The sequence below is a fragment of the Microcaecilia unicolor genome, chromosome 3 (genome assembly GCF_901765095.1).
Source record: "Microcaecilia unicolor chromosome 3, aMicUni1.1, whole genome shotgun sequence".
Classification (NCBI taxonomy): Eukaryota; Metazoa; Chordata; class Amphibia; order Gymnophiona; family Siphonopidae; genus Microcaecilia; species Microcaecilia unicolor.
Genome location: NC_044033.1, coordinates 352,561,428 through 352,589,090, shown reverse-complemented (window position 1 = coordinate 352,589,090; position 27,663 = coordinate 352,561,428). Strand labels below are relative to the sequence as shown.

The window sequence follows — 27,663 nt, the reverse complement described above, 5'->3', positions numbered from 1 at the left end:
TAGCTATTTTAACTTTGGTACTTAAAGCCTCAACCCTTTCAAGGGAAGGGTGTTTCTGTGCTAAGGGGAGACAGCCACTTTTAATACTACACAACAAAAATTTTAAAGAAGGAAACCAAACGGGGGAACTGGTATTGGCTCCTTGTTACTGCCGGTTTCCTATTTCGCAGGCTGGGAGCGGCTGTCTCTCCACTGAGTTGGAGCACACCTTTTTTTTCTTTCATTCCGGGGACTATGAGTGAAAAATTGAAGAGATGCGCGGTTTGTCAGCCTGCAGTGTTACTTCTGCTGGCGTTTGTAAGTACTACATGGCGTTGGTGTCTACAGGGGGTCTGGAACCAGTTGATTCAGTGAGAGCTAGTGGTGTCAGCAGGACTGCAGCTTTGGCGCAAATAAGTGGTGTCAGCGAGGCTGCAGCTACGGGTGGGGAGTTGAGCCTCAGTAGACCAGCGGTTCCTGTTTCAGTAAGAACTGCTTCCATTTTGGATTCTCAGAGCGCTGTTATCAATCTGTCCCTACTTCTGCAGCTGCTTCAGCAGTACATGGGAGAATTCCCAAGGGGGTTATTCCACCAGAATTTGTTTAAGTGATCTATAAAGCTTTTCTTGTAAGGCAAGCAGCTCCCGCTACAGATGCTATCCCGGGACCTTCCAGGTGGCCGCCATCTTCCTTATCTAAGCGCCCTAGGGTGGTTTGGGATGAGGAGGAGGAGAATGCAGGTCCTGGAGACTGTGTTTACTCTGGCAAGTTTCTAGATGGTGATAAGGAGGATCCCTGGGTAGACAGGGAGTGGATCCCTGGGTAGACAGGGAGCTCGAGGACTTGACGGAGCCTTTCTCTCCTCAGGGGGATTTCCTGCAGGGAAAGACCCCTCGGTGATCCATGTTTCCCACAAAGAAGACCTTTAGGAGCTTATCAATTTAGTCTCTTTCACTCCTAATTTTCAGGAAGAGCTCGTGGCAGCAGTGCAGTGGACAGTGATCCCTTTGGTGAAAGGGATCTGTAAGTCAGGTAAGACTTTTCCTATGCATCAAGACATCAGGGACATAGTTCAAGCGCAGTGGGACATTCTGGACTCTCCTTTTCGCTTCTCCAAGTCCATGGTTCATCTTTACTCTCTTCCTGACCAAGATAAAGCTTTGTTGAAGCCGTCTGTTGTGGATGCTGTAGTGTCGACTATCACCAAAAAGACTAGGGTGCCTTTGGATAGAGGAACCACTTTGAAAGATCCTTTGCATCATAGGATTGAGTTGCTGTTGAAGCATTGTTTTGATGCTTCCACCCTAGCGGTTCAAGCTGCCATTTGTGGAGGTTTGGTGGCAAGCGTTAGCAATAAATTTGAAGACTAAGATCATATTCCACCTATCCTGACTTAGGAGTGAGGCTCATTCCTGTCATGGTAAGCACAAAACTAAAAGGCAAAAAAAGAAGAACCAGAAAGAAAAAAGTCCCCTACGCAATAAATCACAAAAAGAAAAAAGTAGGGGTCGACAATGTTCTTCTACACATCAAAAGTTTATTCTGGGAGCAAATTTTGGCACCACATATGTAGAGACCTGACAAGGGATCGTGTTTCAGTGGTAAGGACCCACCTGCTTCAGGGGTTGCACGGTCTGTATGGTGTCAGAGAGTTCAACTGAAGCAGTGATGCACAAAGGAGAACTGATTTCAACTCACACACAACTCAACTGCCCCCTAGAAAACCAAAATATTTTTCTAAATACTTAGGGGTTGATATTCAAAGCAATTTAACTATTGAAATCGACATAGGGAAAACCACTGTTTGCCCTGGGATTGGTAATGTAGAATGTTACTACTAATTGGGTTTCTGCCAGGTACTTGTGACCTGGATTGGCCACTGTTGGAAACAGGATACTGGACTAGATAGACCATTGGCCTGACCTAGTATGGTTATTCTTATGTAAAAGCCTCCTGCCCAGATAAATTGCTTGTACCTCTCCATCTGCTGAGTATCAGCACTAACCACCTCTGCATTGTCTGGTTAGTGCAGGGGTGGTTTACTGGGCAGAACTTGGGTGGAGCCAGTACTTAACCAGTTAGCGACAATATTCAGTCTACCAACTAGCTAAGAAAACAGTTAAGTCAGGATAGTAAAAAAAAACTTTGAATATCCAGGCTCAGTTCTAACCGCGACTGCCAGCGGCTTGAAAAGCACTCACCACCATGGGCTGAATATTACCCCCTTACCCCCAGATTCTATATAGCGCACCTACAGATCCATGCTGAAATCCAGGTGCATTCTATAATATCATAATAGTACGTGAAATGTAATTGGCTTGACAAGCTAATCAGCGTTGATAACAGCACTTAACAAGCAATAATAAGCACTAATTGGTAGTAATTAGAATTTATGCGCACAACTCGGTAAGCGTATTCTGTAATGAACTGTGCCTAAATTTTAATGCGCACAATTCAAAAGGGGCATGGTTGTAGGTAGGGAAATGGGCACTTTCTTAGGCGTTTCAAAATGCACTTGCATAGTTATAGAATATGGCCCACTGCATGAAAATCTATGCACAGGGATTTACGCCACATTTTCATTGGTGTAAATGGAGACGCCGCTTATAGAATACACTTAGGCGGAATTGTTTACTGTGCTGATTTTTTTGGGTGCCTTATATAGAATCTGGCCCTTAGTGCTTTATGTCCCAGGATGAGTCTTCTTATTACAAAATCAGTAAGCTTCTCTTTACTCCTTCACCATCAACTATCCATTATGAAAGTGTGCACAATATTTCCTTTTTCTATCAAGCTCCATCGCTCTTGAATGCTGTTCCCTAGGAATAAAAAAATATCACTTTCTAAATGATAACAAGCTCTTAATACCCTTTATTATTATTATTATTATTATCTATTTATTTATTATTAGTTTTGCTTTGTTTTGTTGGCTATGGATGACTGTGGCGGGGACAGCTGAGAATCTCTGTTATGCTTCTTTAATAGTCTTCTCTTTTTGTATCTCTTTTATCTACTGTGCTTTTTTTATTTAAATTGGAGAGAAGTAGGAGTGGGCCTGTACCCTCCCACAGAGGGAAATCCACCTCTTATATTGCTTCACGGAAGTTTACTTGAACCACTGTAGAAAGAGCAGTGGCAAACCCTCAATATGGCTTTGTAGTCTTGCCTAGGGCTGCCGAGAGACTGGGCCGGGCCCGGGACAAGGGCGCCCCGGGCCCCGCCCCCACTGCCCCCCCCAGGTTGTCGCCCCCCCAGGGGGCCTGGCGCCACAGTCCCACCCGCCACCGGGCCGGGCCCCTTCCACCTGAACCCCCACCAGCAGAAGTGCTGTCTTCTGACTCCGGCGTGCGCAGCCCACACAGATGCATTCCTCTCAGCTGATCTTCGCTGTACTCTGCAGGGCTTCTGTGCGTCTGACGTCCTGCACGTGCAGGACGTCAGATGCACAGAAGCCCTGCAGAGTACAGCGAAGATCAGCTGAGAGGAGCGCGTCTGTGTGGGCCACGCACGCTGGAGTCAGAAGACAGCACTTCTGCTGGCGGGGGTTCGGGTGGAAGGGGCCCGGTGGCGGGTGGGACTATGGCGCCGGGCCCTCCCTTGGAGGCCCGGGCCCCGGGAATTTTGTGCCCCCTGTCCCCCCCTCTCGGCGGCCCTGGTCCTGCCTTCCCTTCTAATGGCCCTGTTAGTGACTTCTAGGAAATTCATTCCCTTCCCGAAATGGAGCTGAGTTTGTGCTTTGTGAACAACTCCTAATTACAATTTGTAGTGCTCTGTCAGCTAGGTATCAGTACCTAGAACAGACCTTAGAGTTACAAAAACTAAATAGCTCTAAAATTTACTTGAAACACAATTATTCACCAGCACAAATGCATTTCCTCACATCCAAATCGTATCTTAGATCAATGAGCCTGAAATGGTTCCTTGCCACTGTTCTGTTCTTCAATGTGTTTCGTGCAATGACATGATGAGAACCATTGGTGCCACCTTGCATTTCAAAGGTATAAGAATGGAATTGCCCGTTTATCCTAAAATGAACTTGACTGACTGCCAACTGTGATTTCCTAACATGATTTCTTTTCTTGATTGTCAAGGTACATCTCTGGCTAGCCAACCCACCAAAGAACCAACAAGCTGTGAAAACCTGGGAGGACTTTGTGAAGGTAGGAAGCAAATATATCCTTTCCGCTGCAGGTTTGCCAAATATGACATCTGGAGCAATGCTGTTCATGCCAGGTATTTCTTTCAGGTTTTAAAAACTGCTGTTTATAATTAGAAGATTAGCTTCTCTTTAATTCTGTAGGCTTCCCTGTTTGTTAAATAAATAAGCCTCACCACGAGTGATATGTTGCCTACAGAAATATTGTAAAAATACACTCACACCTGCTCACTGAAAAAATAAAGATAGTTAATTCATAAGATGGAATGGATCTGTTTATTTTTGTTAAATAGAAGACGTAAGCTAAAATTGAAGCTGCAAATAAGCAAATACGACTAGACTTTGTGAGAGAGCCTACAGTGAGTGTGGAGTTGTCATCCCCTTTCAGACTGTCCAGGGTGATTTTTCATTGACTAATCCTATGTGTGTGTGTGTGGGGGGGGGGGTTGAGGGGGGAGCCTTAAGTGTTCCATGCTGATAGGTAATTTATGCTGACACAGGTTGCTGCAGACCTCGAGATCAAACCTTCCACCTTTCTGAAACACAGTGAGCAGCTAATGTCCTTTACGCAGTGCCAAAGATGTAAAATGAAGTGATGCTACAATAGACTGTTTATTTCAACATGTGCAGGGTTGTCATTGACTATTGTTCCAGATTATAGGGGGAATTTAATTAGCAGCATGGCTTGGGTTCAACAACTGAAACAGATTTCGACACGTATGCAGTGGCGGTGAGCATTTTCTTGTTTGGCAGCCCTCTGCTGCTAGCTGCATGATTCATGTTTTAGGTCCTGAGATTGCTACATGAGCAAGCGTTTTACCTGAGGAAAAGTATGTAATTTTTTAAATGTGTATGTGGGGATGACATTTTATATTCTGTTCTATTTACCATTTGAGCAAGTTTCTGTGCTATAGCAAATTGAATTTAATTTGAATACAAACGCATTGCTTTCATTTGACTCAACTAGAAGGTACATTTAAATGTGCCATTGAGATTACAGAGCCTGTTTTCACAAAGTATTTTTCCAGACGCATAAGGAGATATTTTGAATGTTGAACCACCAGAGTGACACCTACTGTAAAATATTGTTATTATGCCTATACTAAGAAGAAAGATTACTGTCATTTGGACTCTTGAAGTGAGGTTCAGCAATAGACATACTGGAGTCAGACTAAGGAGTGGCCAGCCAGTACTAAGCACCCTGATGCAGGTTGGACTTAAATATTAAGCAGACTAGGTTGTCAGCTTCTAGGGAGCGGCAAAATGAAAAAACTCCAGTAGCAGTAAGAGCAGAATAAAGGGTCCTGACAACCATGCATACTCAAAGAACTAACTACACTTAATCACTCTATCTTTCATGTGAAGAAGAAAACAGTCACTCAAAGCACAGTTTTTACAGTCTCGGCCTTCGCTAATCTGACATCCAGCATATCCGACAGACCCCCCCCCCCCCCGGTGACATTATTGCGTCTCTTTCTGTTTTCCAGCATAGCACAGAGGGAAGTTGTGCACCTGAGACAATTTGTTTCAGATCCAAGACCCTGCTTTTACAGCCTTTGTTTATGCATTTTTTTGAGGGGTCACCATTGTTTTCTGTGTTATCCGAATTTTCATTTATCCGACAACGGGTCGGTTCCGTTTACATCAGATAATTGAGACTTTACTGTATTTGTGGCTTAGGTTTTGTCTTGATGAAAATGGTTTGAATGAGTCAATACTTCCAGGGCTGTCCCTTCCATTAGGAAAACTAGACAACTACCCTAAGGCACTAAATTTTGGGAATGAGGTAGGTGCTAAACTTTCAGAAATCTCCAGGTGCCTCAAGCCCAGTTTTAAGGAGGGTGCCACTCTAGCTGCTAACATTTTTAAAACTTGCAGCAGTCCTTAAGGTGATCATGTGCATTGCAAGTTCTGCAGACGAGACATATTCAGACATATGAACACTAGACCAGTGGTGGAGCTTATCCTGCCAGCAGCTAAAGAATATAGGAGATCACCCTTCCTGTGGCTGCTGATAGCTCACCCTACCAGAGCCTGTAGGAAAAGGCCTGGAGCTGTGGCATTTAACAGTGGAGAGAGAGAAAGAAATGAATTCTGGGCAGATGTAGGGGTTAGGGTGGGCAGGAGTGCGGATTTGTACTGGACAGTTCTGCTTTCTCTGCCACTGCACTCCCTCCCTCCCACCCCTGATCAAATGATGCAGAAAAGAGATGACAGAGCAGCCAAAGAGACCTGGAGCCACTACCCGTGCACTACTACTATTTATTTATTGGGATTTATTAACCACCTTTATGAAGAGATTCACCCAAGGCGGTGTACAGCAGCTACAGTTTAACATAAAATTTACAATTTTGTTAACAGCATAACAATAGTAAAATAACCATGAATAAATATAAACACAATAAATGAGGTAAACTTGAAAACAGTAAATTGAAACCTAGTAATAGAACTACTGTGAAACAGTATCAAAAATATACACATTTAACAGCACTGAAATTCAAATAACAGAGATGTAATACAATGTAAGCATAATATTTATTTATTTATTGCATTTGTATCCCACATTTTCCCACCTCTTTGCAGGCTCAATGTGGCTTACAATACATTATGGATAGTGGGACTGTGAGGCAAGTAGACAATTGGTGTAACAGAAGGGTTACATGGTAATGTTATACATAATAGTAAGAACAAACAGAGAAAAAAAAAAGAAAAGGCATTAATTTACATTCAGGGTATATGTGGGAAAATTCAGATAACTTGGTCTTTGTGATAGGTCTTGTCGAAGAGATGGGTCTTTAGCAGTTTCCGGAAGTTGGTCAATTCATAGACCGCGTTCAGGTTACGTGGCAATTCGTTCCAAAGTTGTGCACTCATATAAGAAAAGGTTGATGTGTGCATTCGTTTGTACTTTAGACCTTTACAGCTGGGGAAATGAAGATTGAGGAATGTGCGAGAAGATTTTTTGGCATTCCTGGATGGTAGGTCTATCAGGTCTGACATATAGGCTGGAGCGTCACCATGGATAATCTTATGTACTAAGATGCATACTTTGAACGTGATGCGTTCTTTGAGTGGGAGACAGTGCAGCTTCTCTCGTAAGGGTTTTGCACTCTCGTATTTTGGTTTTCCAAATATGAGTCTGGCTGCCGTGTTCTGGGTTGTTTGGAGTTTTTTTGAGTATTTGCTCTTTGCAGCCAGCGTAAAGTGAGTTGCAGTAATCTAGATGACCGAGTACTAATGATTGTACCAGATTATGGAAGACTGTCCTCGGGAAGAATGGTCGTACTCTTTTTAATTTCCACATTGATTGGAACATCTTTTTGGTTGTGTTTTTCACGTGATTTTCAAGTGTTAGGTGCCGGTCAATGGTAACACCAAGAATTTTCAAGGTTTCCGAGACGGGTAGGTTTAATTTTGGTGTGTTGATTGTGGTGAATTTGCTCGTATTGTGTTGAGAGGTAAGCACTAGGCATTGGGTTTTTTCTGCATTGAGTTTTAACTGAAAGGCATCTGCCCAGGAGTGCATGATGTGGAGGCTTTGGTTGATGTCATTGGAAATTTCTTTTAGGTCTTGATTGAATGGGATTTAGATCGTTACGTCATCAGCATAAATGTAAGGATTGAGGTTTTGGTTAGATAGTAGTTTGGCCAGAGGTGTCATCATTAGGTTGAATATGGTCGGTGAAAGGGGAGATCCCTGAGGAACTCCACGTTCAGGTGTCCATGCAGCTAATGTATTCAACTTTGGTGCTGAAAATTGGGTTGTTCAGGTCTTCCTACCATCTTGAATGAGTTTGCATCTCGTGACATTTTCAATGCTGATGAAAATGGTCTCTACTGGCGAGCGATTCCTGATGGAACACTTGCATTCAAACAAGCCAAAACTTCAGGAAGTAGAACATCGAAAGACCGACTGACAATCCTCCTTTGCTGCAATATGGATGGGAGTGATAAGTTGGAACCACTTGTCGCTGGAAAGAGCAAACAACGCCTTTGCTTCAAGAATGTTAAGCGACTTCCTGTGTCATATGAGGCTAACGCAAATTAATGGATGACTGGGGAAATTTGGAAGCAGTTGCTAAAGAAGTTAGACACTAGAATGCAGGCACAAAAGTGTCAGATTTTGTTGCTTTGTGATAATTGTGCTGCACACAGTGATGATGTCAGGCTGTCTAACGTCAAGGTGGTCTTCCTGCCACCAAACACTACCTCTCTGATCCAACCTATGGATCAGGGCATAATAGCCAATATCAAACAACATTATTGGGCTCTTGTGCTACGTCGTCTGATGAACGTTATGGATGACCAGACGTGCTGTTGAACTGGCTCATAATCTATCACAGTTGGATTCCCTACATATGCAGAAAGAAACCTGGAATCATGTTACACAGGCAACCATTGTAAACTGCTACAAGCGGGCAAGCTTTGTTAGGGATGTCGAGAGGGATGAAACAGATGCAGCTGTTGCAAACACGTCAGATGAACAGGCTATTGACATCCCAGCCGGTGTTACTGAAGAGGAGTTTCATCACTACGTAGCTGTCGATTACGATCTACAAACAGCTGACGACAGCACTGATGTCCAGATATGCGCCTACACGCAGGCAACGGCTGATGATAAAACAGATAATGAAATGAGCAGCAAGGCACATGCTGACGAAATTCAACAACCTCCTGTCAGTTTTGCAAGAGCGCTGGAGAGTCTGAACACCATGCAGGCCTATCTGGAGGCCACTGGATGTCAGTGCTATGACAGTTTTTACCGTCTGGCAGACGTAGTCTATGGAACTCACAGACACAAGAGTGTATAGAGAACTATGACTGATTACTTCAAGTAAGCCTAACGTCAGTTAACGGAGACTGTATAACATCAGTTAACAGAGACTGTATATTGTACGTATAATAAACAGTACTGTACATATGTTTATCAGATGTCTTTGGGTCACAATGGTTAAGTGCACGCTCCGGTTAACTGCATGTATTTCTTTGGTCCCAGACCCTTGCACTTAAGCAGATTGCACTGTATATATATACAACTAGTGCCTTTTTCAAGATGAGTACTTGCATTTATATGCCAATTTACACACAAAAAAAACAGCTTTTATATGGGGGAACAGTGCCTAAAGTTTATAAAATTTACTCCTTAACTGGGTCAAGTTGGCCTGTCCGAAAATTGCCCTCCCCTGTCCAGCTAAAAGTGCCCATGAGCTTCCATAGCACACATAGTTGGGATCAGCTTAAAAAAGAGGCATTTCTGGAACTGTCTATAGGTTAGAGGACGAAAACAGCATACATTTGATTTTCATAAGAATGTATTCTATTTTACTCTGCTCAGCTGCTCATATATAGAAGCAAGTACAAGGTACGTGCATCTTATGTGCATGCTTCCATCATGCTAATTTTGTTCAGTAGGGTTGTTTTAGTATGCACTTTGCAACTAGGCTTCAAGCATATCAGGCAGTGTCATAGCTCTGGGTGGGCACAGGCCCACTCATTCTTACCTCAGGCTTACTCAGTCTAGTGGCCCATGGGGCCCCCAAAACCTTTCAATGGTGGCGCCTCACTCCCCTCTCTCCCTCTTCTCTGCTCCTGGCCCATCATCTAACCCTCTCTCTCTCTGAATCCCCCTCCGCCCCCAGTCTATCTCAGAGCTGTTGTCAGAGGTGATTCCTATTGGCAACCTGTGCCAGCCCTACAGGCTTCCCTCTACCACGACCCCACCAGTGAAGAAACAGGAAGTAACTTCATCAAGGGTGGGATGCGGTAGAGAGTAGCCTGCAGGGCCAGCGCAGGTTACTTATAGGAGTCGCCTTTGGTGATGGCTCTGAGGTAGGCTGGGGGTGGAGATTCAGAGAGAGATGGACAGATGCCGAGCCACAGGCGGGGGGAAGGGGCAGATGCCAGAACTGGGACAGAGAAAAGGGAGGAACATGAAGACTTGAGGTGATGGAAGGGGAGAGGGAGGGAGGGAGGGAGGGAGGGAGAGATGGATGCAGGGGCAGAGGGAAAGATTCAAAAAACTATATTGGTATATATGTATGGGGGTGGGGGTGGGAAGGACTCACCCAGGTTAACTCTGGGCCCACCTAAAATGGCAGGTCTGGCTATGCCCTTGATTATCAGGACCCTTTCCCTTCCCAGTTTTATTAGACTTTTCAGTGCTAAGCTCTCCTAATTTTGACATGTCTTTTACTGTAATTGCTAGCATAGCCCATGATGCAACTGGGCTTCAGCCCAGAAGTTAAATGGCACAAGGATGCCTTTTGCTTATATAAACCAGCTGTTTAACAAACATGTCTTAATTCAGTTGTAAGGCTTAATACCAGTTGACAGTACAGTCCCATCTGATTCTGTCCCCTTCTATATTGCACGGCCTCTGCCTTTCTCCACCAGATTTTTGTTTGAAAACTCCTTTTCACTGACTTTTAATCATGAGTCACCATGTCACCATTTAAAACTTATTCTAATATTTGTCCTGGCACAGTTTTCAAGAGAAGTATTCTGACGACAAAAGCTTTCTATGACATTTGATCTATAGATTTTTTTTTAATAAGAGCTTGATATCCATGAGTACAGGCAGAATGCCAGGTCTATTTAATAGTATGGTTTTTGTTGACATAGTTGCTGCAGCTATTGGTTTTTCCTGAGGTATTTGAGCCACAAGAGACTTTTAGTCTGCTGGTCACAATCTTTCATTTTCAAACGTGTTGACAAGCTGTTTTCTTTAGCCTGCTAGATTAACATAGGTTTTTGTTGTCATGTATGTCAATTTGTACCAAAAAAATGAAATTGAATGTAGGCAATTTCTAGACACAATTACATTTCTTTTTTTTTTTAATTGAGTCCCAAACAAGCAAAAGTTGAAAATTATTCTACTAAACTTCACAATTTTCCCCATCTTTTCCCTTGGTGTCACTATTCATAGGCAAGTTAAAAACTTGGAGACCAAAAAGATACTGCAAGCAAATTTTGGCTTTCATGGGTCACATATTTACAAAAATATAAGGAAAAAAAGATTTAAAATGCTTTGAAAACATTTATTGGGGTTTGTCAGGTTGAACCCTTGGAATAAGATTAAAATCATAAAAATAGATGATTTAAGCATTTCATATGTATTGCAGTATAATGGAATAAATCAGTGGGATGATTTACCAAGAGAAAACATGTCCTAATGCCATTAGCATGTGTTGTTTGCTACAGGCCTATTGCATGAAAATAGCCCTGTGGCAAATTATGCATGCTAATGATGTTGGAGTATATTAATTGTTAGCAAAATATGATGTGACTTTGCAAAAGAGTGCAAATACAGGGGCATTTTCAAAAGGCTATCCAAGTCAGAACTGGCACATCCTGCTCATAATGTCCAAAAAAGCCTGTCCATTTCATAGCCATTTTCGAACAGGAAATACATTGTGGTTTTCTGTTCAAAAATATGTGAACAGCCATTTTACAAACTGAAACGTCCAACTTATGAATGCAAAAAATCCAGGGACAAAGACGTCTGTCTGGCAGCATTTTTACAGAAATGGCTACACAGACTTCCTTGCAGAGCAGAGGGTAAGCCTAGTGGTCAGCGCAGTGGACTGTAAACCAGGGAACCCAGGTTCATATCCCCCTGCAACTCTTTTATTTTAAATGCTGAGCCCTCCAGAAACAGAGAAATACCTACTGTACCTGATTGTACACCACCTCAATAGCCTTCAGGCTTTAGGTACAGTAAGTATATGTTTGTTTCTGGAGGGCTCACAGTTTAAAGTGTAAAAAAAAAAGACCGCTGAATTGATAATTGAACCTGGGTCCCCTGTGTTACAGTCCACTGCACTGACCACTAGGCTACTCCTCAGACCTGCTTTCTGCTTTGTTCAGAATGTTCATAATACCAAGTGCTTTTTTTTTGTGCCGGTACGCAATGGTACGGTGTACCGGCACCTTTGTTTTGCCCCCGGTGAGTCCTGCACTTCCTCTCAGAGCTCAGTCCTTGACGGATGATGTAAGCAAGGCAAAGTGTGAGAATGAAAGGATCGCGTGGAGCTTGGGTCGACCCAAGGAGGTTTGGGTCATCCAGTAGCGGAGTGTGGAGTGGGAGCTTGCGCCATAAGGCAGGAAAAGCGAATGGACCGACGGTGATAGCGCGCATGCGCCCTGCCCCCATCCCCCCATCCCCCCATCTCTGCCATGGAGAACTTCCAGAACTTGGAGAAAATTGGCGAGGGCACCTACGGGGTGGTGTATAAAGCTAAAAATAAAGTCACTGGGGAGGTGGTGGTGCTCAAGAAGATTCGCAGTGATATGTGAGTACCCGAGGGAAGAACGCAGGGGGTGGCGAGGAGATAACATTTTGTTTTGTAATCAGAGAGTGGGATCGTCTGTGGTGTGCTGATTAATAAGGAAGCTGGAGACGGGGAATCATGTGGAGTCTTCACTGGGGTTTACTTTATTTTCTGTAATCTGTATAGCATCCTTTGTGAAGAGTTTGGCCGTACTATCCTAAATGTTTAAGTTGCTATCCACAGTCTTATCTATAGCTTGTGTATTAAAATGGGCCAGTAGCGTCTTATATCTGACTTCTTTGTCCTTTTCATTTATGCCTATCTACTTTCCTCTCCCATCTCTTCCTGTGTGCTTTACTGTCACATGTAGTTCGTTTTCTTGCCTGCTTTTTTTTTAAAGTTGACTTTTTGTGCTTTGCTTTGCTGTTGTCTAATGAAAGGTGGTATTTTAAAACTAATGAAACATACATAACCACTATATGATAGTGAGGTAGAGGTTCTTGCTAATATTTTAGGGATGCTAGGGTCTTTCAAAAAGAGGCAGGTGCAGTAATTTTGACTGACGGGTGATGCTATCCAATGGAGTCCAACTGGTCATTGCTTGCAGTTGCCTTCCTGCTTCTGTTGTGCGGGATCAGGTCAGAGACTTCTGTGGAGCTCAGGGGATGTGTTTTCTTAGGACCTTGTTTAAAAAGGCACGCTAGCGTTTTTAGTGCTAAAAATTAACACATGCTAACCATGTAGATGCCCATAAGAATACTATGGGCATCTACATGGTTAGTGTGTGCTAAAAAGCTATTGCGCTGTTGTAAACAGTGCCCTTAATCTCTCCTCAGCTCATGTCTTAATTTTCAGTACGTTGCAGTTTTGTGGCCTTTCTCCCTCTTCTTGTAACCTCTTGTGCAAGGCCAGAACCTCATTTTAACTGGGGAAGCACTGTTCCAAACAGTGCTCTAAAAATAGCACTGGAACAGTGGGGTTATAACGCCCTTATGATCAGAGCTAATAGCATTCAAATTTAGGCACACTATTAGTTTGGATCATAAGGGTAAAAGTGTGGAAGGATTGCTCAGGCACAATCCTGCACTTGTTTTGACACACTGTCAAAAGCCCAGACCTGTTAAACATAGGGGCTGTAGGGAGAGAAAATTATTGCTTTATATGGATACAGGGGAGGGAAGAGAGGAGAAATGCTGGACATGGATGGAGGAGAGGAGAGAGGAGAAATGCTGGACATGGATGGAGGGGAGGAGAGAGGAGAAGTGCTGGACATGGATGGAGGGGTAGAAAGAAAAAAAAGAAGATGCACATGGATGGAGATGAGGGAAAGAGAAGAAAGGAGAAAAACTGCACATGGATGGAGAAAATAGGGAAAAGGTGGATCCACGTTATACCTCCTCCAGTCAATTCCATGGAGGAGGACCCAGCTTTTACGTATGGATGTACGGCAAGAAATGAAGAAGAAAGGAGGAAAGTAAAGAAATAAATGGAAAGGAAGCTCCGGAAATTATTTCTGATGAAAAAAATCACATTATTTTTTTCTCCTATACTAGTATAATATTTTCATTGATGTCTGTTTATATGCGCCATAGCTGTTATAAGGGGTGTGGCTAACGTGGGTGTGGCTATCATAGGGGTGGAGCCATATGTGGTGACCCCACCCGTAATGAGTACCGGCACCTTTTTTTGTCCAAAAAAAGCACTGATAATACCTAATGCTGACATAGAGCCTGTTATTCCTTTCTGGGTTCATTTTCAGGGGAGAGGGAGGGGGACAGCAACCACTGGGGTATTCATGAGGGCCATGTCCTAATCCTTCCAGTGGTCAGCTGCTCAATCGGAACACCTTTTTGTACACTGGACGTGACTGAAACAGGTGTAAATAAAAACATCCCTCTTTTTAGACTTGGACATTCTTCCCGTTTGATTTTCGCTATTGGACATCCTAATCTTGGGTCCTCCCTAGTCCCACCCACAGCACACCCCCTTGCTATTTGGACGAACTGCAGTGTAGGACATCCAAATTCTGTCATTCCAAAATCAGATGTTTTTGGCAGATGGACTTTTTTTTTTTTTGCCTTTTTGAGATGTCCCATGGTGTAAAATACCTGTAAAGTCACAAAAACGCCAAATTAGAGGCATTTTACAGTATTTTTCAGACAAAGAGGGGCATAATCGAACATCGCCGGTGAAATAGTTCGCCGGCGATCTGGCCGGAACCATATTATCGAAAAAGATGGCCGGCCATCTTTTTTTCCAATAATACGGTGTAGCCCGGCCAAATGCCAGAGTTCGCCGGGTTTGAGGTCGCCGGTTTTGTTTTTCAGCGACAATGGAAAAACATGCCAGCCATCTCAAACCCGGCAAAATCCAAGGCATTTAGTCATGGGAGGAGCCAGCATTTGTAGTGCACTGGTCCCCCTGACATGCCAGGACACCAACCTGGCACCCTTTGGGGCACTTCTAAAAATTTTTAAAAAATACAAAAAAAGCTCCCAGGTGCATAGCTCCCTTACCTTGGGTGCTGAGCCCCCCAAATCCCCCCTAAACCCACTCCCCACACCTCTACACCATTACCATAGTCCTTATGGGTGAAGGGGGGCACTTACATGTGGGTACAGTGGGTTTTGGGGGGGGGGGTTGGAGGGCTCAACACTTAGCACCACAAGTGTAACAGGTAGGGGGGGGGATGGACCTGGGTCTGCCTGCCTGAAGTGCACTGCACCCATTAAAAACTGTTCCAGGGACTTGCATACTGCTGTCAGGGTGCTGGGTATCACATTTGAGGCTGGCATAGAGGCTGGCAAAAAAGTGCTTTATTTTTATTTTTTTAGTGTGGGAGGGGGTTGGTGACCACTGGGGGACTATGGGGAGGTCATCCCCCATTCCCTCCAGTGGTCAGCTGGTGAGTTGGGGCACCTTTTTGAGGCTTGGTCGTGAAAATAAAAGGACCAAGTAAACCCGGTAAAATACTGCTTAACGCCGCTTTTTTTTCCATTATCCGCGAAAGCCGGCCATCTGGTAGCCACACCCATGCCCGTCCATGTCCCGCCTTCACTTAGCCGCCGACAAGCCCCCTGAACTTTCACCGGCGAGGGAACGGGAAAGCGGCGATGCTGTCAAAAAAGTCGCTTTCCATTATACCGATTTCGCCGCTTTTGAGAGATCGCCAGCCATCTCCCAATTTATGTCGGGAAATGGCCAGCGATCACTTTCGAAAATAAGCCTGAAAGTCAGTTTACAAAAATACTCTTTGTAATAATGTGAAAGTGTATTTAAATTTGCCATCAATGAGCTGCTGCGATGCAAAACTGTGTAAAGTAGATCATCAATATTAAAAGAGCCAAAACAAGCATGTGAAAAAAAGGACTTTGAGGGCCTGTTTCTGTAATCAGTGATTAGAACAGCAACAACTCTGAAGGAGTAGCTACTTTTTTTTTTTGTTTGTTTAAGAGCTGCTAACTAAAAAGATGCACTGTATGTGGCAGCAGCTCCTATTTATAGGGCTGGGGAATGTAGGTATGGGAGCCACTGGCCCAATAGAGCATAACATAAGAGTAGCCACACTGGGTCAGACCTATGGTCCATCTAGCCCAGTATCCTGTTTTCTAAACAGTGGCCAAGCCAGGTCACAAGTACCTGGCAGAAACCCAAATTGTGGCAACACTCCATACTACAAATGCTAGGGCAAGCAGTTGCTTCTGATGTCTGCCTCAATAACAGACTATGGACTTTTCCACCAGGAATTTGCCCAAACCATTTTTAAACTCAAATACATTAACCTCTGTAACCAGAGGAGTCTTGGGGGTGCACTGCAGGGCTTCTGATTTTGTTCTCAAAGGCTTTTTAAATACCAGTTGCCACTGTTGCATGAAGGTGTGCTAGCATTTGTATTGTGCAGTAATGATAAGTATGCGTTAAACGCTAGAGATGCTCTAAAAACACTAGCACACCTTTGGACCCGTGGAGGGGAATAATCGAATGGGGATGACCATCTCTAAGAGCGCCCATCTGTAAGGACGGCGCCGCGAAGGGGAAACCCGTATTATCGAGACAAGATGGGCGTTTCGACAATGCAGTCGGGGACGCCCAAATCTCAACATTTAGGTCAACTTTATAGATGGTCGACCTAAATGTCGAGATGGGCGAACTTAGAGATGGTTGTCTCCAGTTTTCACCCATAATGGAAACCGAGGACGCCCATCTCAAAAACGACCAAATCCAAAAGTCATTTGGTCGTGGGAGGAGCCAGCATTCATAGTGCACTGGTCCCCCTCACATGCCAGGACACCAACCGGACACCCTAGGGGGCACTGCAGTAGACTTCAGAAATTGGTCCCAAGCTCCCTTACCTTGGGTGATGAGCCCCCCAACCCCCCCCCCCCAAAACCCACTCCCCACAACTGTACACCACTACCACAGCTCTTATGGGTGAAGGGGGGCACCTACATGTGCATACAGTGGGTTTCTAGTGGGTTTTGGAGGCCTCAATATTTACCACCACAAGTGTAACAGGTATGGGGGGATGAGCCTGGGTCCGCATGCCTGAGGTGCACTGCACCAACTAAAACTGCTCCAGGGACCTGCATACTGCTGCGATAGACCTGAGTATGACATTTGAGGCTGGCATAGAGACTGGCAAAACAAGTTTTTAAAGTTGTTTTTAGAGGGTGGCAGGGGGTTAGTGACCACTGGAGGAGTCAGGGGAGGTCATCCCTGATTCCCTCCGGTGGTCATCTGGTCAGATCAGGCACTTTTTTGAGGCTTGGTCGTGAAAAAAAATGGACCAAGTAAAGTCGACCAAATGCTCGTCAAGGACGCCCTTCTTTTTTCCATTATCAGCCGAGGACGCCCATCTCTTAAGCACGCCCCAGTCCCGCCTTCGCTACGCCTCCGACATGCCCCCGTGAACTTTGGTTGTCCCCGCGACGGACTGCAGTTGAGGACGCCCAAAATCAGCTTTCAATTATGCCGATTTGGGCGACCCTGAGAAAAGGACGCCCATCTCCCGATTTGTGTTGGAAGATGGGTGCCCTTCTCTTTCGATTATGTTCCTAAAAATGTCTTTTTTTTTCTTTAAAAAATTCACATTGTGCCACATCCCAGAATGTGAAAAGTATGAGTATGGTGTCTTAAAAAAAAAAAAATTAGCTCTGGGCTGCAGATGAGCCATCAGCTCAGTTGCATCTGATGACCTAATTTCATGAGAACTAGACTAACCATGACCATGCTAACAGTTTAGTAATGTATATGAATCTCCAAGCAACTGACTAAACTGATCAGGCTTGCTCTTAATGACTGCTTGATAACTGCTATATTTTGTTTTTTTAAAGAAAAACAAAAAAAATTACAACAAGGCTAATTTGTTGTATTATAATTATATTAATTGATTTAGTGGACCTTTCCAAGAAATTACTGATATTAGTTTAACCCTCTGCTTTGTGCTATTCACACCCCCATCCCCCTCCCAACTTTGAACACAGTATGCTAATGAGATGCCTGTTCTGTTACCTAATATTGCTTGTTGTCTCTTTTCTCTGCATCATGCTACTTTTTATAGTGCATGTGGTTATTTTATCAACTTAATGATTAACTATTCAAGTTCATGCTAGCAACATTTTCTTGCAAGCTTGTTTTGTCATGCATTATGTCGTTATGTTCTTCATCAACGACATTTCCATGCAAGTTCATGTGTTTCTTGTGTTTGTTACCAGCTAATGTAACCACTGCGAAACCATTCACTATCACCCCTAACACGTCTGATACTTACAGAACTGATAATCCCAACTCTGGTAAGAAGTGTTGTCTTGCCTTCACTATTGTACACCTTCACTGGTTAATTTTATGGAACAATTTAGTCATGTCTTATAAAATGTTCAGGGAGTGAATGCACTGTGCTTTAAGTATTCTTAATGAAATTTGTTGCATTTTTAAACATTTTCTATATTTGGTTATCAAGAAATAATTCTTTAAGTTGGCTTTTATTCTCTTGTTACATGGTGGTTATTTTAGAAGCCATAGTCATGATTTCATTAGCGTTCTCATCAGATCTATCCTGAACTTGTAGGTTATACCTATTGGCCAGCAGGTAGATATATAAAAACTCTGAAGTATGACTTCTCATAAGGATTCTGAGCAGCTCCAGCCATTGCAGCAGGGACTGAGTTCTACAAGAAAACAACATGGGGAGTCAGTAGGGCATCAAGATCAAGACACTCTTTTTTTTTCTCCAGTCCTTACCCTTCTTCTCCATTAAGCATGCCTCCTAAAAAGAGTAAAATCATCCATGGACAAGTCTCCTTAATAGCAGCCTTATGATTATGGATTCTTCTGCTGCAAAAAGTCTCAGATTGGAATGGCAGGAAATGTGGGATCTGTATTCTGGCCAATCAGCGAGCTCATCAGAACATGCACTGTCTGTAGCCTCCTCAGAAATGTTCTGGAGGATGGAGAGATCCTAGTAGAAGAGGGGAATGACCACTCTGTGCACAGGTTATTTTATAAGAAAGAGCTCCCAGTGCTGACTTCATAATCCCTGTCAGCATTGCATATTTCTTCTCCTGAGGCACAGGAGCCCTGAAATCTAGGGCATTCTTTGATGGATAGTTGACAGAAGCCTCCTAGGACCTTTGCTATAGAATGGGCTATGTAGGCCATAGTTTCTTCTGAATGGGAGTCCTCTGATAAAGTGGAAGGGGCTATTGGTAAACTCTACCCAATTGCATCAGAAGAAAAGGAACAGTTTACCTTTTATAAATGCCTTGGTGACAGTGGTCACCCAAAAGAACCTGATGACGGTGGTACAGTTCTTAAGGATCTCCAAGACCAGAAAGTATAGTCTGCTCTTAAACAGGGATTTTGATGTTGCAGCATTGGGGCTCCAGACTCACATTTGTAGCTCTTATGTGTTTAGAGCCTGTCTTCGATGGGTTCAGCAAAGGGATGGGACTGACCAAGAGTCAGAAGATCCTAGACCTCAACATGAGGAAGGGTTGACCTGCTTGGTTGATGTCTTCTATGATTTGATCAGGGCACTTTCCTGCTGCATGATCTTGTCCATTATGGCACAGTGCCTGCTTTGGCTTTGGATCTGGTCTGCTGTTGTAGCCTTTCAACCTCTTCCCATGAAGCTTCGCTGCTGTTTGGTGAGGATCTGAACAAACTAGTTAAGGACTTGGGAGATCCTCATTCTCAGAGACATCCAGAAGATAAGCCAAAGTTTTGGGCTTATTCTTCTGCATCATCTTTGACTCCCTTCTTTTTTTCATTATTGGCCGAGGATGCCCATCTCTTAAGCACGCCCCAGTCCAGCCTTCGCTACGCCTCCGACATGCCCCCGTGGACTTTGGTCGTCCCCGCGACGGACTGCAGTTGAGGACGCCCAAAATCGACTTTCAATTATGCCGATTTGGGTGACCCTGAGAAAAGGAAGCCTATCTCCCGATTTGTGTCGGAAGATGGGCGCCCTTCTCTTTTGATTATGCCCCTAAATATGTCTTTTTTAAAAAAATCACATTGTGCCACTTCCCAGAATGTGAAAAGTAGGAATATGGTATTAAGAAAAACAAATTAGCTCTGGGCTGCAGATGAGCCATGAGCTCAGTTGCATCTGATGACCTAATTTCATGAGAAGTAGACTAACCATGACCATGCTAACAGTTTAGTGCTGTAAATGAATCTCCAAGCAACTGACTAAACTGATAAGGCTTGCTCTTAATGACTGCTTGATAACTGCTATATTTTGTTTTTTTAAAGAAAAAGAAAAAAAATTACAACAAGGCTAATTTGTTGTATAATAATTATATTAATTGATTTAGTGGATCTTTCCAAGAAATTACTGATTTTTGTTTAACCCTCTGCTTTGTGCTATTCACACCCCTTCCCCCTCCTAACTTTGAAAACAGTATGCTAATGACATGCCTGTTCTGTTACCTAATATTGCTTGTTGTCTCTTTTCTCTGCATCATGCTACTTTTTATAGTGCATGTGGTTATTTTATCAACTTAATGATTAACTATTCAAGTTCATGCTAGCAACATTTTCTTGCAAGCTTGTTTTGTCATGCATTATGTCGTTATGTTCTTCATCAACGACATTTCCATGCAAGTTCATGTGTTTCTTGTCTTTGTTACCAGCTAATGTAACTACTGCGAAACCATTCACTATCACCCCTAACACATCTGATACTTACAGAACTGATAATCCCAACTCTGGTAAGAAGTGTTGTCTTGCCTTCACTATTGTACACCTTCATTGGTTAATTTTATGGAACAATTTAGTCATGTCTTATAAAATGTTCAGGGAGTGAATGCACTGTGCTTTAAGTATTCTTAATGAAATTTGTTGCATTTTTAAACATTTTCTATATTTGGTTAACAAGAAATAATTCTTTAAGTTGTCTTTTATTCTCTTGTTACATGGTGGTTATTTTAGAAGCAATAGTCATGATTTCATTAGCGTTCTCATCAGATCTATCCTGAACTTGTTGGTTATACCCATTGGCCAGCAGGTAGATATATAAAAACTCTGAAGTATGACTTCTCATAAGGATTCTGAGCAGCTCCAACCATTGCAGCAGGGACTGAGTTCTACAAGAAAACAACATGGGGAGTCAGTAGGGCATCAAGATCAAGACACTCTTTTTTTTTCTCCAGTCCTTACCCTTCTTCTCCATTAAGCATGCCTCCTAAAAAGAGTAAAATCATCCATGGACAAGTCTCCTTAATAGCAGCCTTATGATTATGGATTCTTCTGCTGCAAAAAGTCTCAGATTGGAATGGCAGGAAATGTGGGATCTGTATTCTGGCCAATCAGCGAGCTCATCAGAACATGCACTGTCTGTAGCCTCCTCAGAGATGTTCTGGAGGATGGAGAGATCCTAGTAGAAGAGGGGAATGACCACTCTGTGCACAGGTTATTTTATAAGAAAGAGCTCCCAGTGCTGACTTCATAATCCCTGTCAGCATTGCATATTTCTTCTCCTGAGGCACAGGAGCCCTGAAATCTAGGGCATTCTTTGATGGATAGTTGACAGAAGCCTCCTAGGACCTTTGCTATAGAATGGGCTATGTAGGCCATAGTTTCTTCTGAATGGGAGTCCTCTGATAAAGTGGAAGGGGCTATTGGTAAACTCTACCCAATTGCATCAGAAGAAAAGGAACAGTTTACCTTTTATAAATGCCTTGGTGACAGTGGTCACCCAAAAGAACCTGATGACGGTGGTACAGTTCTTAAGGATCTCCAAGACCAGAAAGTATAGTCTGCTCTTAAACAGGGATTTTGATGTTGCAGCATTGGGGCTCCAGACTCACATTTGTAGCTCTTATGTGTTTAGAGCCTGTCTTCGATGGGTTCAGCAAAGGGATGGGACTGACCAAGAGTCAGAAGATCCTAGACCTCAACATGAGGAAGGGTTGACCTGCTTGGTTGATGTCTTCTATGATTTGATCAGGGCACTTTCCTGCTGCATGATCTTGTCCATTATGGCACAGTGCCTGCTTTGGCTTTGGATCTGGTCTGCTGTTGTAGCCTTTCAACCTCTTCCCATGAAGCTTCGCTGCTGTTTGGTGAGGATCTGAACAAACTAGTTAAGGACTTGGGAGATCCTCATTCTCAGAGACATCCAGAAGATAAGCCAAAGTTTTGGGCTTATTCTTCTGCATCATCTTTGACTCCCTTCTTTTTTTCATTATTGGCCGAGGATGCCCATCTCTTAAGCACGCCCCAGTCCAGCCTTCGCTACGCCTCCGACATGCCCCCGTGGACTTTGGTCGTCCCCGCGACGGACTGCAGTTGAGGACGCCCAAAATCGACTTTCAATTATGCCGATTTGGGTGACCCTGAGAAAAGGAAGCCTATCTCCCGATTTGTGTCGGAAGATGGGCGCCCTTCTCTTTTGATTATGCCCCTAAATATGTCTTTTTTAAAAAAATCACATTGTGCCACTTCCCAGAATGTGAAAAGTAGGAATATGGTATTAAGAAAAACAAATTAGCTCTGGGCTGCAGATGAGCCATGAGCTCAGTTGCATCTGATGACCTAATTTCATGAGAAGTAGACTAACCATGACCATGCTAACAGTTTAGTGCTGTAAATGAATCTCCAAGCAACTGACTAAACTGATAAGGCTTGCTCTTAATGACTGCTTGATAACTGCTATATTTTGTTTTTTTAAAGAAAAAGAAAAAAAATTACAACAAGGCTAATTTGTTGTATAATAATTATATTAATTGATTTAGTGGATCTTTCCAAGAAATTACTGATTTTTGTTTAACCCTCTGCTTTGTGCTATTCACACCCCTTCCCCCTCCTAACTTTGAAAACAGTATGCTAATGACATGCCTGTTCTGTTACCTAATATTGCTTGTTGTCTCTTTTCTCTGCATCATGCTACTTTTTATAGTGCATGTGGTTATTTTATCAACTTAATGATTAACTATTCAAGTTCATGCTAGCAACATTTTCTTGCAAGCTTGTTTTGTCATGCATTATGTCGTTATGTTCTTCATCAACGACATTTCCATGCAAGTTCATGTGTTTCTTGTCTTTGTTACCAGCTAATGTAACTACTGCGAAACCATTCACTATCACCCCTAACACATCTGATACTTACAGAACTGATAATCCCAACTCTGGTAAGAAGTGTTGTCTTGCCTTCACTATTGTACACCTTCATTGGTTAATTTTATGGAACAATTTAGTCATGTCTTATAAAATGTTCAGGGAGTGAATGCACTGTGCTTTAAGTATTCTTAATGAAATTTGTTGCATTTTTAAACATTTTCTATATTTGGTTAACAAGAAATAATTCTTTAAGTTGTCTTTTATTCTCTTGTTACATGGTGGTTATTTTAGAAGCAATAGTCATGATTTCATTAGCGTTCTCATCAGATCTATCCTGAACTTGTTGGTTATACCCATTGGCCAGCAGGTAGATATATAAAAACTCTGAAGTATGACTTCTCATAAGGATTCTGAGCAGCTCCAACCATTGCAGCAGGGACTGAGTTCTACAAGAAAACAACATGGGGAGTCAGTAGGGCATCAAGATCAAGACACTCTTTTTTTTTCTCCAGTCCTTACCCTTCTTCTCCATTAAGCATGCCTCCTAAAAAGAGTAAAATCATCCATGGACAAGTCTCCTTAATAGCAGCCTTATGATTATGGATTCTTCTGCTGCAAAAAGTCTCAGATTGGAATGGCAGGAAATGTGGGATCTGTATTCTGGCCAATCAGCGAGCTCATCAGAACATGCACTGTCTGTAGCCTCCTCAGAGATGTTCTGGAGGATGGAGAGATCCTAGTAGAAGAGGGGAATGACCACTCTGTGCACAGGTTATTTTATAAGAAAGAGCTCCCAGTGCTGACTTCATAATCCCTGTCAGCATTGCATATTTCTTCTCCTGAGGCACAGGAGCCCTGAAATCTAGGGCATTCTTTGATGGATAGTTGACAGAAGCCTTCTAGGACCTTTGCTATACAATGGGCTATGTAGGCCATAGTTTCTGCTGAATGGGAGTCCTCTGATAAAATGGAAGGGGCTATTGGTAAACTCTACCCAATTGCATCAGAAGCAAAGGAACAGTTTACCTATTATAAATGCCTTGGTGACAGTGGTCACCCAAAAGAACCTGATGACGGTGGTACAGTACTTAAGGATCTCCAAGACCAGAAAGTATAGTCTGCTCTTAAACAGGGATTTTGATGTTGCAGCATTGGGGCTCCAGACTCACATTTGTAGCTCTTATGTGTTTAGAGCCTGTCTTCAATGGGTTCAGCAAAGGGATGGGACTGACCAAGAGTCAGAAGATCCTAGACCTCAATATGAGGAAGGGTTGACCTGCTTGGTTGATGTCTTCTATGATTTGATCAGGGCACTTTCCTGCTGCATGATCTTGTCCATTATGGCACAGTGCCTGCTTTGGCTTTGGATCTGGTCTGCTGTTGTAGCCTTTCAACCTCTTCCCATGAAGCTTCGCTGCTGTTTGGTGAGGATCTGAACAAACTAGTTAAGGACTTGGGAGATCCTCATTCTCAGAGACATCCAGAAGATAAGCCAAAGTTTTGGGCTTATTCTTCTGCAGTCATCTTTGACTCCCTTCTTTTTATCATTATTGGCCGAGGACGCCCATCTCTTAAGCGCGCCCCAGTCCCGCCTTCGCTACACCTCCTACATGCCCCCGTGGACTTTGGTCGTCCCCGCGACGGACTGCAGTTGAGGATGCCCAAAATCGACTTTCAATTATGCCGATTTGGGTGACCCTGAGAAAAGGAAGCCTATCTCCCGATTTGTGTCGGAAGATGGGCGCCCTTCTCTTTCGATTATGCCCCTAAATATGGATTTTAAAAAAAAATCACATTGTGCCACTTCCCAGAATGTGAAAAGTAGGAGTATGGTATTAAAAAAAAATTAGCTCTGGGCTGCAGATGAGCCATGAGCTCAGTTGCATCTGATGACCTAATTTCATGAGAACTAGACTAACCATGACCATGCTGACAGTTTAGTGCTGTACATGAATCTCCAAGCAACTGAGTAAACTGATAAGGCTTGCTCTTAATGACTGCTTGATAACTGCTATATTTTGTTTTTTTAAAGAAAAAGAAAAAAAATTACAACAAGGCTAATTTGTTGTATAATAATTATATTAATTGATTTAGTGGACCTTTCCAAGAGATTACTGATTTTTGTTTAACCCTCTGCTTTGTGCTATTCACACCCCTTCCCCCTCCTAACTTTGAAAACAGTATGCTAATGACATGCCTGTTCTGTTACCTAATATTGCTTGTTGTCTCTTTTCTCTGCATTCTGCTACTTTTTATAGTGCATGTGGTTATTTTATCAACTTAATGATTAACTATTCAAGTTCACGCTAACAACATTTTCTTGCAAGCTTGTTTTGTCATGCATTATGTCGTTATGTTCTTCATCAACGACATTTCCATGCAAGTTCATGTGTTTCTTGTCTTTGTTACCAGCTAATGTAACTACTGCGAAACCATTCACTATCACCCCTAACACATCTGATACTTACAGAACTGATAATCCCAACTCTGGTAAGAAGTGTTGTCTTGCCTTCACTATTGTACACCTTCATTGGTTAATTTTATGGAACAATTTAGTCATGTCTTATAAAATGTTCAGGGAGTGAATGCACTGTGCTTTAAGTATTCTTAATGAAATTTGTTGCATTTTTAAACATTTTCTATATTTGGTTAACAAGAAATAATTCTTTAAGTTGTCTTTTATTCTCTTGCTGTATGGTGGTTATTTTAGAAGCCATAGTCATGATTTCTTTAGCATTCTCATCAGATCTATCCTGAACTTGTAGGTTATACCCATTGGCCAGCAGGTAGATATATAAAACGTCTGAAGTATGACTACCCATAAGGATTCTGAGCAGCTCCAGCCATTGCAGCAGGGACTGACTTCTACAAGATAGCAACATGGGGAGTCAGTAGGGCTTCAAGATCAAGACACTCTTTTTTTTTCTCCAACCTTTACCCTTCTTCTCCATTAAGCATGCCTCCTAAAAAGAGCAAAATCATCCAGGGACAAGTCTCCATAATAGCAGCCTCATGATTATGGATTCTTCTGCTGCAAAAAGGCTCAGATTGGAATGGCAGGAGATGTGGGATCTGTATTCAGGCCAATCAGCGAGCTCATCAGAACATGCACTGTCTGTAGCCTCCTCAGAAATGTTCTGGAGGATGGAGAGATCCTAGTAGAAGAGGGGAATGACCACTCTGTGCACAGGTTATTTTATAAGAAAGAGCTCCCAGTGCTGACTTCATAATCCCTGTCAGCATTGCATATTTCTTCTCCTGAGGCACAGGAGCCCTGAAATCTAGGGCATTCTTTGATGGATAGTTGACAGAAGCCTCCTAGGACCTTTGCTATACAATGGGCTATGTAGGCCATAATTTCTGCTGAATGGGAATCCTCTGATAAAGTGGAAGGGGCTATTGGTAAACTCTACCCAATTGCATCAGAAGCAAAGGAACAGTTTACCTATTATAAATGCCTTGGTGACAGTGGTCACCCAAACGAACCTGATGATGGTGGTACAGTACTTAAGGATCTTCAAGACCAGAAAGTATAGTCTGCTCTTAAACAGGGATTTTGATGTTGCAGCATTGGGGCTCCAGACTCACATTTGTAGCTCTTATGTGTTTAGAGTCTGTCTTCGATGGGTTCAGCAAAGGGATGGGACTGACCAAGAGTCAGAAGATCCTAGACATGAGGAAGGGTTGACCTACTTGGTTGATGTCTTCTATAATTTGATCAGGGCACTTTCCTGCTGCATGATATTGTCCATTATGGCACAGTGCCTGCTTTGGCTTTGGATCTGGTCAGCGGTTGTAGCCTTTCAACATCTTCCCATGAAGCTTCGCTGCTGTTTGGTGAGGATCTGAACAAACTAGTTAAGGACTTGGGAGATCCTCATTCTTAGAGACATCCAGAACATAAGCCAAAGTTTTGGGCTTATTCTTCTGCAGTCATCTTTGACTCTCTTCTTTTTTCCATTATTGGCCGAGGACGCCCATCTCTTAAGAACGCCCCAGTCCCACCTTCGCTACGCCTCTGACATGGCCCCGTGAACTTTGGTCGTCCCCGTGAACTTTGGTCATCCCCGCGACGGACCATAGTTGAGGACGCCCAAAATCGACTTTCAATTATGCCAATTTGGGTGACCCTGAGAAAAGGACGCCCATCTCCGGATTTGTGTCGGAAGATGGGCACCCTTCTCTTTCGATTATGCCCCTAAATATGTCTTTAAAAAAAAAATCACATTGTGCCACTTTCCAGGAGTATGGTATTAAAAAAAAATTAGCTCTGGCCTGCAGATGAGCCATGAGCTCAGTTGCATCTGATGACCTAATTTCATAAGAACTAGACTAACCATGACCATGCTAACAGTTTAGTACTGTACATGAATCTCCAAGCAACTGACTAAACTGATAAGGCTTGCTCTTAATGACTGCTTGATAACTGCTATATTTTGGGGTTTTTTTTAAAGAAAAAAAAATTACAACAAGGTTAATTTGTTGTATAATAATTATATTAATTGATTTATTGGACCTTTCCAAGAAATTGCTGATCTTAGTTTAACTCTCTGCTTTGTGCTATTCACACCCCCTTCCCCCTCCCAACTTTGAACACAGTATGCTAATGAGATGCCTGTTCTGTTACCTAATATTGCTTGTTGTCTCTTTTCTCTGCATTCTGCAAATTTTTATAGTGCATGTGGTTATTTTATC

At 42.9% G+C, this 27,663-nt stretch overlaps 1 protein-coding gene across 1 annotated transcript in view; it reads left to right on the top strand.

Annotated features, from left to right (window-relative positions):
• ADGRG6 (adhesion G protein-coupled receptor G6) overlaps nucleotides 1–27,663 on the top strand; it is a 491,599-nt gene that overhangs the window by 247,500 nt on the left and 216,436 nt on the right. Inside the window, 5 exon segments of the mRNA XM_030198502.1 lie at nucleotides 4,071–4,139; nucleotides 18,120–18,197; nucleotides 20,541–20,618; nucleotides 22,962–23,039; nucleotides 25,381–25,458. Of these exon segments, the coding sequence (XP_030054362.1) occupies nucleotides 4,071–4,139; nucleotides 18,120–18,197; nucleotides 20,541–20,618; nucleotides 22,962–23,039; nucleotides 25,381–25,458 (381 nt within the window).